Source organism: Dipteris shenzhenensis, unplaced genomic scaffold, assembly GCF_047967505.1.
Source record: "Dipteris shenzhenensis isolate YYH24624 ecotype China unplaced genomic scaffold, Dip_SZ_1.0 scaf0541, whole genome shotgun sequence".
NCBI classification, from domain to species: Eukaryota; Viridiplantae; Streptophyta; class Polypodiopsida; order Gleicheniales; family Dipteridaceae; genus Dipteris; species Dipteris shenzhenensis.
In genome coordinates, this window is record NW_028239847.1 from 302,441 (window position 1) to 319,148 (window position 16,708).

Genomic DNA, 16,708 nt, shown 5'->3' on the forward strand with positions numbered 1-16,708 from the left:
TTCAACAATGCAATTCTAAGCGTCTGTCCAAGCTTGTGTACGTGAATTACATGCACCAATTGTGGGTAGAGGATATCCAAATCATGAGCATATGATTACACCATCTACTTGCATGCTCAAACTAGATGACAATCCATGCTCAAACTGCCCATCGTCCTTAGTTTGAGCAGATCGAGTAAGGTAAACTGATAAAAGTTATAGTACTTGAACTCCTTTCACACAAATTGCCCTTAGTCCTCAGTTTGAGTAGATCCACCAGTAAGGTAAAGTGCTAGTCTCTAGTATGCCCAAAACCTTCACCAAAGTGCAACGGCATTTAATATCACAATGGGGAAGATCAAGGAAAGGGCAGATCGTAGTCTTCCCTTTTGTAGCGACAATCCAGATGCAGTGTAACACACGGAAGTAAGGAAATGAACAAGCTATCGCAACTTGTTTAAAATGAAATGTAGAGAAAAGGTAACAGCCGTGCTGGTCTAAAACCATGGAGCAAGTAACACCGGAATGAGGTAACAGCCATGCTGGTCCAAAACCATGAAGCAACTAACACCGGGTGCGCAACGTGATAAGGCTTTTCAATTTCCAATTTAGAATGAACCTGACAGAAAGCTAAGGAGACAATGCAACTCTCGTCTCTAAACTCGTAATTTACTGCAGCAACCATGTCTTCATGCTGCCAGTGAGAGGGAGGCAACTGAATCTACTTAATCACGTACAGTGTTGAGTTTCAAAGTCATAGAGATACCCAAGCAAGTATACCAACGTGACCAAAGCGCAGTTACTAACATCATGCAAAGCTGCAAGCAGTAAGAAGCCAAGAGCAAGAACTATGCCAAAGCGTAGTTAGGCTAACATCATGCAAAGTTGCAAGCAGTAAGCTGCCAGCTCCTCATGCCTTCTCGCATAGCCGTATCAAGAAACTATGTACCCCATGTACATTGCATATACACCACAGCGAGCTATTCAACAAAGGCAAGCATTAAGGGCTTGAGTGAAGGTTGGCCATTATAGAGCCACAAATACAGGGAAGGTCGGCTCACAATACAGTCACAAATCTCTGACTGTGTAAGCTTATGATCATACTCAGCAGCCACAATCACAATGCAGTACATAGTAGGCTCCGTAGCTACATTCGGGAGCTCCCAGGTCAAGAATATTGTCCAACATATTATCATGCTGATGATAATATGTAGTGGACTGTAGCAGACAAGAGCTTATGATTTTTAGTCCCATTCAAGACGGTTATCTCCTAAGTGTTGGTCTCAGCATTCATGAGGTTTTCCTCATTGCCCACGAGCTTCAGAGGCACGGCCTGCTCGTGGTCATGGTTTCATGGAGTGGTCGCTTGTCCGAGCCACTTATTGAGCTCCTCCTAGTCACTAGTCACTTGTCACAAGTTGGATACTCTGTATTGTTATTCGCATTGATCATAAGCAACCATGTTTCGCCAGGCCTTCCATGCAAGCACTGATATCACGTGCTCAGGGCTTCCTAGCACTGGCACAGCAAAGTTTTTCTTGGGGATTCCTAGCACTGGCAAAGCTTCGAGAACTCTGATGTTCACCCAGAATAGGTCCAAGGGATAGAGTGATGGAGAGCCAAGTATTCGGCTCTTACTTGACCCTCCACACACACACATTTAGAAGGGAGTCATTTACAAGGAAGGGAGGCTCATGGAGAAGTCGGCTGAGCAAAAGAGCAGTCACGGTAAGAGTGTCGGGAAGCTGCTAGTCACGGTAAAACCTTAGGCAATGGAGCGAAGACTCCTAGACTCATCCGTGACACGCTCGCTCCCCGTTCAAGTTTCACGTGCTCAAAATTTTGAGAGCTACAAGCTATGGAATGCAGGTGTACAAATGGAGCAAGAAATTGCATTCTACCAACGGGGGAAAACAATCATCTGGGGATCAACTATTTTTTAAACCAGTCCTGAGACCACAACTTGTTTTATGGTGTTAAAACTTTCCTATTGATTCTGTCCCCATATAAAAGGTACTTTATTTGAGGTCAGATCAGTCAATGGCAATACTATTTCAGAATATCCTTTGATATGCCTTCGATAAAATTGGACAAATCCCAAGAATGATCGCAAAGCGGTCAAACTTTGAGGGATTGGCCAAGTCAGTATCGCAGCCACTTTCTTTGGATCCATTTCCACCTCCCCAGGAGTAATTATGAATCCTAAATATTCAAGTCTTACCATACACAGTATAGTTTTCTTCTTATTTACATAAAGACTGGCTTTTCTCAAAGTATTGAACACTATTCTTAAATGTTCATAATGCTTAACAACACTTTCGATAAATATAAGAATATCGTCAATAAAGTGTACTACAAACTTTCCGATATACGGGTGTAGTAAATCGTTCATAAGCATGATGAATGTAGCTAGAGCATTGATAAGTCCAAAGGGCATTACCAAAAACTCATAATGTCCAAACCTGCTTCTGAAAGTGGTTTTATGCACATCCTCGTCTCTAATACGGATCTGATGGTAGCCACATTTAAGGTCTATCTTACTGAAAATTACGGCCCCATGTAATGCATCTAGCAAATCATCGATCCAAGCCATCGGATACTTGTGCTTAATAGTGATATTATTCAATGCTTTGTAATCTATACAGAGGCAAAAAGTATTATCTTTCTTCTTCTTTAATATCATTGGCGAAGCAAAAGGTGAGAAACTTGGTTGAATCTGCCCCAACTTGAGGTATTCTTACAATTGACTTCGTACCTCCGCTTCTTCGGTAAAACTCAACCTATAGGGAGGCCTATTTACAGGTTCTGCCCCTGGGATTACCTTGTCTATTCCTTGTCAGTCAGGGCCAATGCTGGTGGTCTTGTTATTGCCTGGGTGGCTTGTCCCTGTGTAGGTCCTTAGCTGTTGAGGATAGTCATTGGACCGCTGGCTCTCTTGATGGCTATGGCGACTTCCGGCTCAGTATTTTTGGCCATGATCTACAATTGCTATTTGAGCTCTAGCCTCCATATGACTCCCACTCTCATGCTACCTTGTCTTGATGTTTCATTTATTTCATCTCTGACACTTGAACTAGCTCCTAGCCTCTTGCTTCACCAATTGTGATTTGCTTCTAGAGAGTTTTGTACGCATAGTTTTCTACTCTCTTGCTTACCTTCTCTTGCTCCAGTGCAATCATATACCTTTCAGGTATTTCAGCTTACTTTGAAACCACAGATGATATGCAAAATCTGTTTAAACCTAACTTTTTCTTCAATCATGGGCATAGGCACCTGGATTATCCTCCTAGCCAACCTCGGTGGTAGTAAGCTCTCTATATATTTTCATTACTTCAAGACCCCTGCTTACCAAATTCCATCAAGCCCCAAAATTCCCTAGATGGATCTAGTATGCCACATGTCTTCATTCTAGGGTCCCTCCTTAATGCATCATTTACCCCTCTCTTGGGATATCATTGAAACCATTTGCCCCTTGGCACATTTCATGCATTTAGGCCCCTTAGCCTTAGATCCACCTAGTCTAGTGCCATGTCCCCCTCACCAAGGACCGTGACTTTAATTCCTTTCTGATCATTTACGTAAAGCCCAATAAATATAATACAAACATTGATTCTTTAAAGCAAAATGTCGTGGGTTGTGGTGGCCAAAGCTATTCTAAGACTACTATGCTCATGTGCGCCGTTGTGACTCAGGTAAACCAAAGCCTACCCGACAGGAGTACCTTCCCCTTCAACCATCCAGCTCTATATCACCCTTCTATAATAGATGGGGATTGGATTTTGTTGTACCCATCTCTCTTGCCACTCAAAGAGGAAACAAGTACGCCCTGATTGCTACAAACTACAGTACCAAGTCGGTGGAGGCCAAGGCTGTGAAAACATGTACCGCTCAAGTTGTGGCCTTTCTCTTGTATGATCAAATCATCTCATGGTTTGGATGTCCTATGGAATTGATGAGTGACAAGGGTACCCATTTTCTCAATGTTGTATTTCCTCTGTTTCGCTTTCGGGCTGTCTCCTTCTAAATTTGAAACTACAGGAACCTTCTTTGATGAAGAACTGCTCCCTTCATTTTTCTTGTATTGGTCCACTATGGCCTGCACATCCACTTCCAAAATTGGAATTAAAGAGGTATTTCTTTTTAGAAAATACTCTTCCTCATCATCTTCAACTTTGACCACCATTTTAATGCCTTCAGTTGCCAAGGATTGAACACTTTTTGGAACACTCCTTGTTGGAGCCATGGCCATTTTAAATTTCTTCTTTTCCGTACAAACAGTTACCCTATTAGCTCCCCAATCCTACTTAATCTTGGCTACCCAAAACCACGGCCTGCCTGGAATAGGATCTATCATTTCCTTCCATTCGAAGAACAAAAAAACTGACCATGAAAGTAAGACCACAAACTCCGATCTGTTGATTTCTTGGTATCCCAAGAGGTTGGACCCTTTGTTGATCGGACATTTTGACCTGAAAAGGAGTTGGCTCTAACTCATTGAGACACATGTTTTTGTAAAGATCCTCTGACAGAATGTTCACACCAAACCCACCATCTAAAAGGAACTCCGATATGATCTGTGATTTATATTCCACCTAGATTAGTGGAACAGTATAATCTACATCTTCAATTTGTGCAGCATTAACTTTGGGGTCAACTTCTCAAACCTCCTCATCCTCCTCTTTTGCCTTATCCATTAGGCTCACACCACCATTTGTTAAATTCTTTAGCAACAATTGTGCTTTGAATTCTGGTACCTGATTAAGAAGCTGGTCTAATGTGATATTTATTTGAGCCTTCAGCAAACTGTGAAACAATTTCCCATGGTTCACTACATCTCTAATTTTGGGTCTGTTGCATATTTCACCAACCGGATAACACCCTCTAGAAGGAGTCTTTCACTTGAGATCTTCAAGCTTTGGTTCGTCATGCTACTCCTTGAGCACATCAACATCTTTTGTAAACAATTATAACAACAATTGGTGCTCTCATGATTTCTTTTACCACAGAACTCACATTTAGGCTTCTCTGAGAAAACGACTTCTGACAATATCATGCTTTTCAAATGCTGTTTGATCTTTTTCTCCAGCTTCTCATCTCTTGAAGAGGATTTTACTTTTTTCTTGGACTTCGGGATCTCCTTATATTTCCCTTTCTTTGATTGCTTCTTTTGTTTACGTTTGGTCTTCTTGTCTTCATTATCGAAATCATCCGAATCATCATCATTGAACTCAAAATCCGTATCTTCATTTTCACTATCTGTGCCAAAGTCTCCATATGAATCTATGTCTGAATCAGAATTCCTTATTTCCTTCCTTCTATTCTTTTTGGATTTTCTATTGGTCATACTAACTCTTCGTTCAGCTCGCTGTGCAGCTTCTACCATATTGTCAAAATCATTAGGTCCTACCAGGGAGTCCCTCCCAGCAACATCACTTCTCAATTCGGTATTCAATCCCTTATAAAAGTAATCTCCCAATTGCTCTTGAATTGATCTTTGAGGAGCGGCTAGTCTCTAGTTCAAATTGTGGAACTTCTGGGTGTAGTCTTCTACCAACAGATCTTTATGTTTCAACTACCGGAGGTTTTTGAGAATTGCTTCTAGTGTTTTCTCTTGCCAAAACCATGCATGAAAAGCCTTCTTTAAAGTCTCATAATCTACAAAATGTCCCATGCCATGCTAAATGAACCAACTCATTGCCTTACCCACGAAAGTGGCTGCCAACTGTTCCTTCTTCACGGCGTCCTTCAAAACCACTTGCTACCCATCGAGTCTCAAATGGCCAATGTGACTATCAGGGTCTTGTTTTGATTTGCCACTGAATTTAGCAGAGCAAACTCAGGGGTTTTGGATGTTGACCTACAGGGAAGTTTGGAACAACCAGTGGTATTATTCTTGGACGGGGACGGGGTCAGGGTGGGAGTGAATCATAAAACCGCCTTCGGGCTCCTACATATAGTCAAAATGCTACATGATAACCATAAGTTGCACAAATGAAAGCTTTCGAAGGAGACCATGAATTTTGAAGGACTCCGGGAATATCTGCATCGTGGTGCTCAGGACTACCACCCAAAGGTTATTCACCTGATGCTGTGTAATCTTCATCCTTCAAACTACTAGTGATTTCGGTCCCACCTTGTTGGCGTTCGGATGCTTCTATGACCTCTTCACGATCTTGTGCCTGCTCCCTCGGAACCTCTTCAGAGGTACTTACTTGACCTCTATCCCGAGCTTTGGTGAAGTATGGATGGTCAATATGTCGAGAAGATGTCTCAGATTCTTTTGTGTCAGACATCCACTACCAATGCTTCCATGAACATGCTATAAGAATTCACTGCTCCCGTAATTTGTGGTCTTCTGCCACGAATTGGATGCAACTCAATCCCGATTTCCGCCTTCGACAAATTCACGTATAATCTGTTGAAAATTATGAATCCGCTGTTTAAAACTTGCAATGGTGAACTGAATTCTATTGCGTGCACTCTTGACATCCGATGTTTATTGCATGGACTTGAGTGCTTGAACATTGCCTCGCGAGACTTGGATTTGCTGCTCTAAACATTGGACTCTCTCCCTCTTTGATTTCAATGGCGTCTTGCTATGCTTCACAGCATGCACATTGTCACCACAGTGCTTGCACAAAGCAACCATGCATGTTCTTCACACATCTCTCACAATCCACGTGCCCAATTGATTTGCAGGATCGCCAGTGTAATAGGTAGAGACATATTCGGGAAAAAACTACCTATTAGAATAAACAGAGTACCATTGAAAACATAGTAAGAACTTTCGACAATGGGCATTTCAATTCTAAATTCGGAACAAGTAAAGATCAAAATAAGTAATAGTGCTTGATATCCATTTCATTACTGTTGCAAACTCAGTACATCATATAGGAAACACAGTCAAAAGTAGACAAAATACGGATTTGCAGCAGTAGATAGAGAATGTTTCCTCATTCGGACCTTCTAAACTTCGGAACCAAGATAGATCAGAGAATTACTCCCTCATCCATATATAGGGGTGCTAATGGAGATGTGACAACCTCACCCTTAGATTATAACAACCCTTAAATCCCCTCTAAGGGTATCCTTCTATCATAGCATTCATGTAATGAGTGTTTACAAGTGCGTGCGCATGCCCAAGGCTCATGGACGGGTGAGATTACCCGCCCACGGTCCATTTATTGCATCTTGGGCACAGAGAGTGTGTAAACAAAGTAACACCCTTGTACACACTTCCCATAATAAGAGAATCCAAGACAAACGCTATGCGGCATGCCAAAAACAAGTGGATTTAAACCAAAAAGAAAAGAAAAGGAGAGTGTGTGTACTAGCTATATAGTGTGTGAGTCTATACAGCTAGCTAGCTACAGTATGCTTTTACACATTTAGACTCTTGTCATGGACTACGATTGGGAGACTGCTTCCTTGCTTCATCAAGCACAAGGCGGGAGCTTGCCCCCCGATTTCATACGAGAATCCCTCAATCAATCTAAGCTTCCTCCCCTTGGTCGCGTCCTCAACACTTTGCTTTCTGCTAAACATCAGGAGCTACAACGGCTTACCTCCCACGATGATGCTTATCACGAAACAGGTGCACTTTCTCTGTCAGTTTTTTGTGTCATCGGATTTGTCAGTTTTTTTCCCCCCCCCCGATGAATTTGGATGAGAAGACCTCACCGCGCATTGCCTTATACCTTGCTCCCAGGTCCAATCGGTCGAGCCCTCACGGCCTTTCTTCAGCATGCAGAAATTGCAACAGAAAGAGGGATGACCTTGGAGAAATTGGTGGTACCCTTATTGGAGCATGTACGCCAAATTACCCCATATCTGCAAATTTTCAAATTCATTGGCCCATCACATTTTGCAGTCTGGACAAAGTTGTTCATTATACAAATTGTTCGATTTGTATAAAGTTTGGCAAACTTTTGAAGCGTGTTTATTGGGATCCTCAAGAAGAAAGAGTGTGGACGAAACGAACAAAGGAAACGAATTAAGCGCCAATGGACCAACAAAGGAGACCTTTTATTGAAACCAGCAAGGTCTTATGAGACTAACATGACATAAAATAATTAAATTAATGGAAGCTAGTATCTATACCATGCAAGGACAGAAGATAACCGGAGGGCCTACGGCTCCTTCCAAGCACTGAAAATATTTTTTTGGAAGCAAGAAAGTCTTATGAAGGTCCCGGGGTCTATGATCAAAACAATTTAACTACATTAAAACATAAGGCGGTCAACACAATCATGATCTAACATATTGCCTACGATCACAATCAGTTCCAATAAGAAATGTAGTAGGATACTTTGAAGGAATATAATTATGGCAATTGTGAAGGATTCCTTCTCAGAAACTTACCTTGAGCAAATTGACTTGAGGACGTGCATTTTGTAATGTCTCTCTTTCAGATTGTAGAAATCGACCTTTTCACACTTTTCTGTGAGTTACTTGGGGATGCAAGTTTTATGTTTCTCTTTTAAGACTTAAGCAGTTGACCTTTTGATGCTTTTCCCAATCTTTTCTCTGCCTAGCACGTAAATAACAGGACAAGCTCCTTACTTTACTCGTATCCTATTTTGCTGCTCCACATTCAGCTTTAAGCCTCCATCTTGTGCAAGTTTTTGAGCACTTTCATACACATGTTCGAGCCCTGGGTCTTTGGTTAAAGATCTAATCTCATGGTTTCAGCTTATGCTTCTGCCTAAGCTATAACTCTCTTCGGCTCTATTCACCATTTGAATGTGAGACATTCAAATGGCATACAATTTCATAGAGAGGTCATAAGCCAAAAGGATCTTTGATGGCGAATGATGCTAAATTCTACAAAGAGAGAAATATTGGGAGATTCCACCCGTGTTTGCACATGTTGACCTAGAAAGCAACAAAACATAAGGTGCATGTTACAGATCTCACCAGAAGCCTGTCGAAAGTGGATGTGAATGAGTATATTTTGTTTGGGTGGTAATTCTGGTTTTTCTCAATAAAAATGTTCTATACATGGATATAGATTTAATCTAGGGCACTGGTATGAGTGAGCTTCATTTGACTCCTTGTCTTTTAAGTTGTGTTCTGCTGCTCACTACACTAAATGCAGTTCCAGGTTCTTGTTAGCCAAGATTATGTAAAATTCCTATCTACATGGGTTGACTTTCTTGAGCATTTTGTTTTTTAAAAGTGTATTGTAATTTGTAGGGATCCATAGTCAACCTTAGGATTGCTTTAAACTTGTTGGTTTCGCTGACCTGATGGGGGTTGATTGCCACAGCCTTCAAGAAACTTACACGTTGACTGTTGCTCAATGGGAGCCATTTTAGTCATTGGCACACTCCTAAGCAAGTCAGTTTATCTGAAAACATTACTAATGTGAAAAATACCAATTGCACCCACCGATTAGATCATGAACATGCTACAATTTTAATATTGTAAGTCCATGGATCCAACGGGTCACTATGCTCAACTATTTATTTTATACCATGCCTCAAAACAGCGGAATATTTCATTCTGTTCATTCTCAGTGGAATATTTCAAGACCAGTTATGAAATGTGAAATTTGGTCTACATTCCAGTGGCAAATGTGTCATCCAAGAATTGTCTTAAAAGTTATGATATTAAGCTCTCTTTTTATTCGATAAGAGTATGATAGGACTTATGTGGCTTCCATCTGACAATAGTATCTCAGTTCCTGGGAAAAAGAAAGTTCGAAGACAAATGCCAAAGTCAGCTTTTGTGACAAGTAAACTTTGTATATGGGACGTACTGAAAATGTCTCTGAAGTTACACATTGGGTCTAACATGGTGACATAGGATGCCGCAGCATAGTGACCCATGCTATACTTTTGCAGAGTTATGGAATAGATCTTGTGAGTAGACCTACTTTGTTGGGTTTCTGTAGCTAATTTAGAAAATTTGGAACATTTCTAGTCACATAGGCTAAACCCATTTGATTTTGCCCCCAAATATTTATAGGGACTTGTGTTTATAGACACTGAATGTTAAAACTTTTTGTAGTATGCTCTCTTTGTTAGAAATTGACCAACAGAGGGTACGCACAGCAGAAAACTGATAGAATAGCCCAGGAGCTCACACAGTCTGGTTGTTAGAAAATACCCAATAGAGGGTACACGCAGCGGAAGACTTATAGTAATGCCTAGGAGCTCACACAGTGTGTGTGTGGGGTGTGGAATCACAAACTTCTTTACTTAATGTGCATAAAATAGGTGTGCAGACTCATCAATAGACCAGCCAGATAGAGAAACCACCAAAATATATATTTCCGTCCAAAACTATGGACACAATACAAAAGAGATAGATCCAGAGTCCCACCAATGGTGTGGTCCTCTGATCTAACCACAAGGTCCTTCTCCTATCTGCTGGCTATCTCTAGACTTGAGCCCGCGTGCTCCACCCTGAGTGTCTGTAGACTTTCCGTCCAGTGTGTTCTTCTCCACCTTACTGCCTGTGAATCAGCCTAGGTGGGCAGCCCCTGCCAAGCTTTGTCTGCAGCACACAGGTCCCCTTGGTCCTCCTGAATGTAGGCCCCAAGATAACTGTTCCACTGCTCCAACCTGCTTGTGAATGGCTGCTCCAGCAACCCTCTGCCCTAGAAGACAGTCTAGGTTCAGCCTCTCCCTGGAGCTAAGTCTGCAGTACTCGCTGGATAATGAAATGATGCCTGAGCCTCTCCTTTTATAGGCCCTAAGGCCTGGCAAAAATACCGACCAGTCTGCCCTGACTGGGCCAACTAGACAGACCAGGTTGGCTGGCCCAACCGACCTGGTTGGCTCAGCCCAACCAGCCCTATATAAGGGCCCTTTTGCTGGCCCTTTGTTCCATGCAGGGTCCAGCTCCTTTGCTGCTGCTGTCCTACCACCTGCCAGCCCTGCTTGCAAGCCATAGACCTGCCCATAGACCCCCACTATACTGCGCCTTGCTGCAGCCCTTTGCCGGTGCCTTGTCCTGGCCGTACCTCTTCTGTACACTGCCCTGCAGCAGCCCGTACAGATCCGTACTTCTTGCTTTCCTGACCCGCCTGTACCGCGCCATCATCAGGGTCTGTTGCAGGCCCTTCACCTGCCCACTACCCTCGCCATGCTGACGCCATCTGCAGGTTGCAATCCTGTGAGGTGCTGCCCATGTGGCAGCCCCCTCTTTTTCTTCTCTCTTGGGCACATCCTGCCCTAGGTCTCCCTCCCCCACGCTCTCCTCATTTGGGGGCTTACAGATGGGGAGGTGACCTTTCCAACACCCCCTCTCACCGACACATCTCGGCCCAATGCCAACACGTCGATGAAGATGCTCCAGTAACTCCCTGGTCGTAGTCCTCTGGAACCTTTCAGTGTCGAAATTTTTTCCTGGCTTTTCATCCAGTGGCTCCTGCTCCACCAAGTCCGGTTCCGCTTCCGCACACCATCCTGGTACACAGGTCCATCTTTGGTAGCACCTCTTAGCACCACCCCCTTCAGTCACGTTCCCGCCTTCGAACTCGAGGAACCCAGCCTCCACGATCTTCCAGTTGTCCCCCTCATAATGAGTGAACAACCTGGAGTCTTCCAGGCACCATGCTCTGAGGGTCTGTTTCAACCCCTCCTTCCTTTGGCAAGGTCTGCAACAAAAGTACATCTCCAGATAACTGGGACCACAAACTTTAAACACACCTGATTGAACCTGAGGCACCCTCCTTCTCGCAAGGGCACAATCCTCCAGTCGTGGAAGTCGATTCCCTAGAGCGTCTGAATCAGGGTCGTCCTTCAGCAAGGTCCTTGCCTTCAAGCTCCCACACCTGTGAGCCTCCTACTTGGGCTCTGATACCATGTTAGAAAATACCCAACAGAGAGTACACGCAGCGGAAGACTTATAGTAATGCCTAGGAGCTCACACAGTGTGCGTGTGGGGTGTGGAATCACAAACTTCTTTACTTAATGTGCATAAAATAGGTGTGCAGACTCATCAATAGACAATGAATCAGCCAGATAGAGAAACCACCAAAATATATATTTCCGTCCAAAACTATGGACACAATACAAAAGAGATAGATCCAGAGTCCCACCAATGGTGTGGTCCTCTGATCTAACCACAAGGTCCTTCTCCTATCTGCTGGCTATCTCTAGACTCGAGCCCGCGTGCTCGACCCTGAGCGTCTGTAGACTTTCCATCCAGTGTGTTCTTCTCCACCTTACTGCCTGTGAATCAGCCTAGGTGGGCAGCCCCTGCCAAGCTTTGTCTGCAGCACACAGGTCCCCTTGGTCCTCCTGAATGTAGGCCCCAAGATAACTGTTCCACTGCTCCAACCTGCTTGTGAATGGCTGCTCCAGAAGATGATGATCTCAGCAACCTTCTGCCCTAGAAGACAGTCTAGGTTCAGCCTCTCCCTGGAGCTAAGTCTGCAGCACTCTTTAGGTCTCCTTCACCTCCTGGAAAAAGGCCCAAGGAAGCCCTATCTGCTGCTCCTGTCTGCTCCTCCAAAGCTGCTCTGCTGGATAATGAAATGAGGCCTGAGCCTCTCCTTTTATAGGCCGTAAGGCCTGGCAAAAATACCGACCAGTCTGCCCTGACTGGGCCGACTGGACAGACCAGGTTGGCTGGCCCAACCGACCTGGTTGGATCAGCCCAACCAGCCCTATATAAGGGCCCTTTTGCTGGCCCTTTGTTCCATGCAGGGTCCAGCTCCTTTGCTGCTGCTGTCCTACCACCTGCCAGCCCTGCTTGCAAGCCATAGACCTGCCCATAGACCCCCACTATACTGCGCCTTGCTGCAGCCCTTTGCCGGTGCCTTGTCCTGGCCGTACCTCTTCCGTACACTGCCCTGCAGCAGCCCGTACAGATCCGTACTTCCTGCTTTTGACCCGCCTGTACCGCGCCATCATCAGGGTCTGTTGCAGGCCCTTCACCTGCCCACTACCCTTGCCATGCTGATGCCATCTGCAGGTTGCAATCCTGTGAGAGGTTGCCCATGTGGCAGCCCCCTCTTTTTCTTCTCTCTTGGGCACATCCTGCCTTAGGTCTCCCTCCCCCACACTCTCCTCATTTGGGGGCTTACAGATGGGGAGGTGACCTTTCCAACAGTGGTGTGGGGTGTGGAATCACAAACTTCTTAAACTTATGTGCATAGGATAGATGTGTAGACTTATCAATGGACAATGAACCAGCTGGATATAGAAGACACCAAAATAATATATTTCCGTCCAAAGCTATGGACACAATACAAAAGAGAGAGATCCAGAGTCCCACCAATGGTGTGGTCCTCTGATCTTACCACAAGGTACTTCTCCTATCTGCTGGCTATCTCTAGACTCGAGCCCGCGTACTCCACCTCAAGCATCTGTAGACTTTCCGTCCAGAATGATCCTCTCCACCTTGCTGTCTGGAAACCAGCCTAGGTGGGCAGCCTCCTGTGTGCTATCTGCGGCACAAGGTACTTCTTTCTCCTCCTGACTGTAGGCCCAAAGGTAGCCCTGCTGATGCTCCTTTTGCTAGTGGATTGGCTGCTCCAGAAGATGAATTATGTGGGCACAAGGCCCTCCCTTTTGTAGGCCCAAAGGGCTGGCCAACCAACCGACCCAGCAGGCCTCTTGGCTCCCTGATCTGCCCACACGTGTGTGCCTCAGCTCCGTACTGTTCCGTGCTACTGCTGACATTGTCCGTGAGTTCATAGCCTCTTCTCTTGGGTCCTGGCTGCTGTCCTCTGCTTCGCCTTATGCTCCTGCACATCAACCGGGTACCCTCCTCTCTTCTTTTGGGCACATATGGGGCTTACAGATGGGAGGTGACCTTTCCAACACTCTTGATATTACATCTCTTCTAAATGTGATTGATCCTGGCTTTTAATGCTGATGTACGGACTGTCCTTTTTACTCACATGTCAATCTAAAAGATTATCATTATTACATTTGTGCAAACATCAGAGTGAATTATCATTTTCCTTGCTATTTGTGTCATCTTAACCCCAACTGGAGAATGCATTCCAGGTTGTCAAGTCTAGAGAACGGAGCAATCGTAAGCAGTTTGTGAACATCATGCAATGGCTTCTTCAAAGGTCATCTGTTGGAACAGCTGTTTCTGAGAGCCTTGTTGGGATTTTACAATCAAAGTAGTTTGATAATCTTGTCAAGCTGGGCTGGTGTGTGGTTGTACGTGACCTTTTACGAGGATTCCAACAGCATGGTATGTTTGTGTAAGGAGGTTTTGATTTCAACTCTGAGTGAGCGTGTGTAGAAGTATTACTTGAAACACTAATAAGCTTTGATTTCTGAGCAAGAGCATTTGCAATGACATTATGGCAGTTGGTCCTTATGATTGGAATGCTATTTTATCGCTCACAATTTTGCATAGTGTAGAAGTATTATTTGAAACACTAATAAGCTTTGATTCTGAGCAAGAGCATTTGCAATGACACTTATGCACCCATATTACTGCAGTTGGTCTTTATGATTGAAATGCTATTTTATCGCTTACAATTTTTTATGCAAATACGGCAACAGTAAGACTACCAAAAGGGACAAGGAGGTTAATGTCGAGCTGTTTTTGTCTCTAACAAGAAACTGCTTTGAAGGAACCTTACCGAACGCTTGCACATGCTTTTGGAATAATTCCTTGCTATGCATGATGGAGTTTATGGTTTTCAACCTTGTGAGTGACTATCATGAGATTGAAACTGCACTATGTTGTGTTTTTAAAGGATGAGTTTGGGAATGTTCTTGGATTCATCTAGGTATATGCTTCTGCCTGCATTAGCGGACATGCAAATTTCACTTTGTGAAGTTTTCGTCCAAGTTGCGGCCTGCTGGTTTTGTGATAATTCTTTCTATCTTAAATGGTGCGTTGCCCTATCAGCTAGATAGATTTAGATGCTCGTTGGGGAGAGACTAAAATGAAAACGTTTAGACTTCACAAGCAGTTGTAGCTTGATTGAAGAGATTTTGGACTACCTTTTGATTAGCCTTCTCCTTTAGTGCTAGCCTTCGTCATGGCTGAGTCTACCCTTCACCTGAGTACCGACAGAAACTCAGTACGAAGACTTGTATAAATGGATGCTCAAGTATGTGTGGGTGTGTGGGTTTGTATGTGTGAGAGCATATTTTATACTATGGTCTACACCCACTGTTGGGCACTGATGACGTCAGTGGGGATGTCATAGTAGCTAGTCCCTGCTATGCATGATGGAGTTTATGGTTTTCAACCTTGTGAGTGACTATCATGAGATTGAAACTGCACTATGTTGTGTTTTTAAAGGATGAGTTTCGGAATGTTCCTAGATTCATCTAGATATATATAATTCACAACAAAGAGGGTGAGTTGGGAGAGAAGGGAAGGAGGAGACACTGCACTTGCTGCAAATTGTCTTTTGCTGCTATGATTGGCATTCAATTGTTGCAAATTGAGGCTCCAAGCTGTCTTTTTACCAGAAGTGATTCGTTTTTAGGGTTTGAAGGCTGATTACCAATTAATTTCAGGCTTTCAAAGCTGTTCAAAGATTTGTTTTAGGGTTTCTAGGCTGGTTACATTTATAGCTACAGATCCTGTACACCAGGACCCCCTGGATTGTGGTCAGCCTCTATCATTCAAGCCACAATACTTGTCTCTTTCCTCAATATAGCAGGTGCTTCCTTTAGGTGGAGGCCACCCCCTGGTCTTTGCTCTAGGAAATAGCCCCACTAATAATTCTACTATGGCGTAGACTTTTCCTCTTTCAGAATTGGCTGCCACTCCTTCTCAGGCGTGGCTGATCACTCCCAATGAGCTTGTTTAGTGTTTTAATTTCTCGACTTTGGCTAATTGTGGAGGCTTGATATTTTGTTCCTTCTCCATTGCTCCCTTGTTACACAGTAGTGGATGACAGCCTCAATAGGTTGTCTTTCTTTCTCTAGCGTCCCTACATATGCTAGAAGATCATGTACACATGGGGCAGGTGCTTGTACTACTCTGTTAGGGAATTAGTCGTAGGTCCTCTCACCCCTGAGGATTGCTAGTTGGAACATTCAGGATCTTGGGGGTGTTCCTTGTCGTCACAGTAGACAACTGATACACAATCAGCTACATTTAGATATGCTAGGGGGACCCATTGATATTCTCTTTCTCTAGGACTGCAATTGATGACAAGGATTGCAGGAAGTCAAGTAAATTTCTTTCTGGTCGAACTTGTTGGTCTGCTGCCCTTATCACTAGTAGAGAGGGAGTTCGCATCTCAGTTTCAGGCACGATTTGCCCCTTGTGGTTGGCCATGGCATCATTGTTTCTTCTAGAGCACAGTGGATGATCTGTTTGGTTGATGGGGCCAAGATTGGATTTCTTAATATTTTTGCCCTTAACATGTAGGGAAATGGATTATTTTTGCTCTCTTGGTCCCCCATTGCTGATTCTTGGGTCCTTGGTGGTGACTTCAACATGGTGGAGTTACCAACAGATAAAAGTGGGAGAAGGGAAGGTGGCCTTCACTTTGTAGAGAGAGCTTTCTAGGATGCATTGGTTTTTCAGTTTCGGGCCAGAGATTGTTGGGCTGATGATGCTTTTCATGCCCTCTCTTCTTTGCTCCCGTTGAAATAGGAAATGTTTGATGTGCAACTCTCATGTGTGTCATCCATACAATTGGGCCTCTCTTATATAGAGAGTGAAGAGTCACACATGAAAAGTAATCCAAAGTGTATGTGCATGAAGTGGTGTGTACCCCTTGTGAAGGGTGTGACCCTTGATGAGAGGGTGCATTACAATAGGAATGTCTCTTCAATAGAAT

At 43.9% G+C, this 16,708-nt stretch overlaps 1 protein-coding gene across 1 annotated transcript; it reads left to right on the plus strand.

Moving 5' to 3' along the window:
- Positions 1-7,239: 7,239 nt before the first annotated feature.
- LOC147878127 (uncharacterized) lies at positions 7,240-14,282 on the plus strand. The gene is made up of 3 exons (XM_087372400.1): positions 7,240-7,573; positions 7,688-7,788; positions 13,947-14,282. The coding sequence occupies exons 1-3, from the start codon at positions 7,381-7,383 to the stop codon at positions 14,070-14,072; spliced, it is 420 nt and encodes a 139-aa protein (XP_087228526.1). The 5' UTR covers positions 7,240-7,380; the 3' UTR covers positions 14,073-14,282.
- Positions 14,283-16,708: the final 2,426 nt, after the last annotated feature.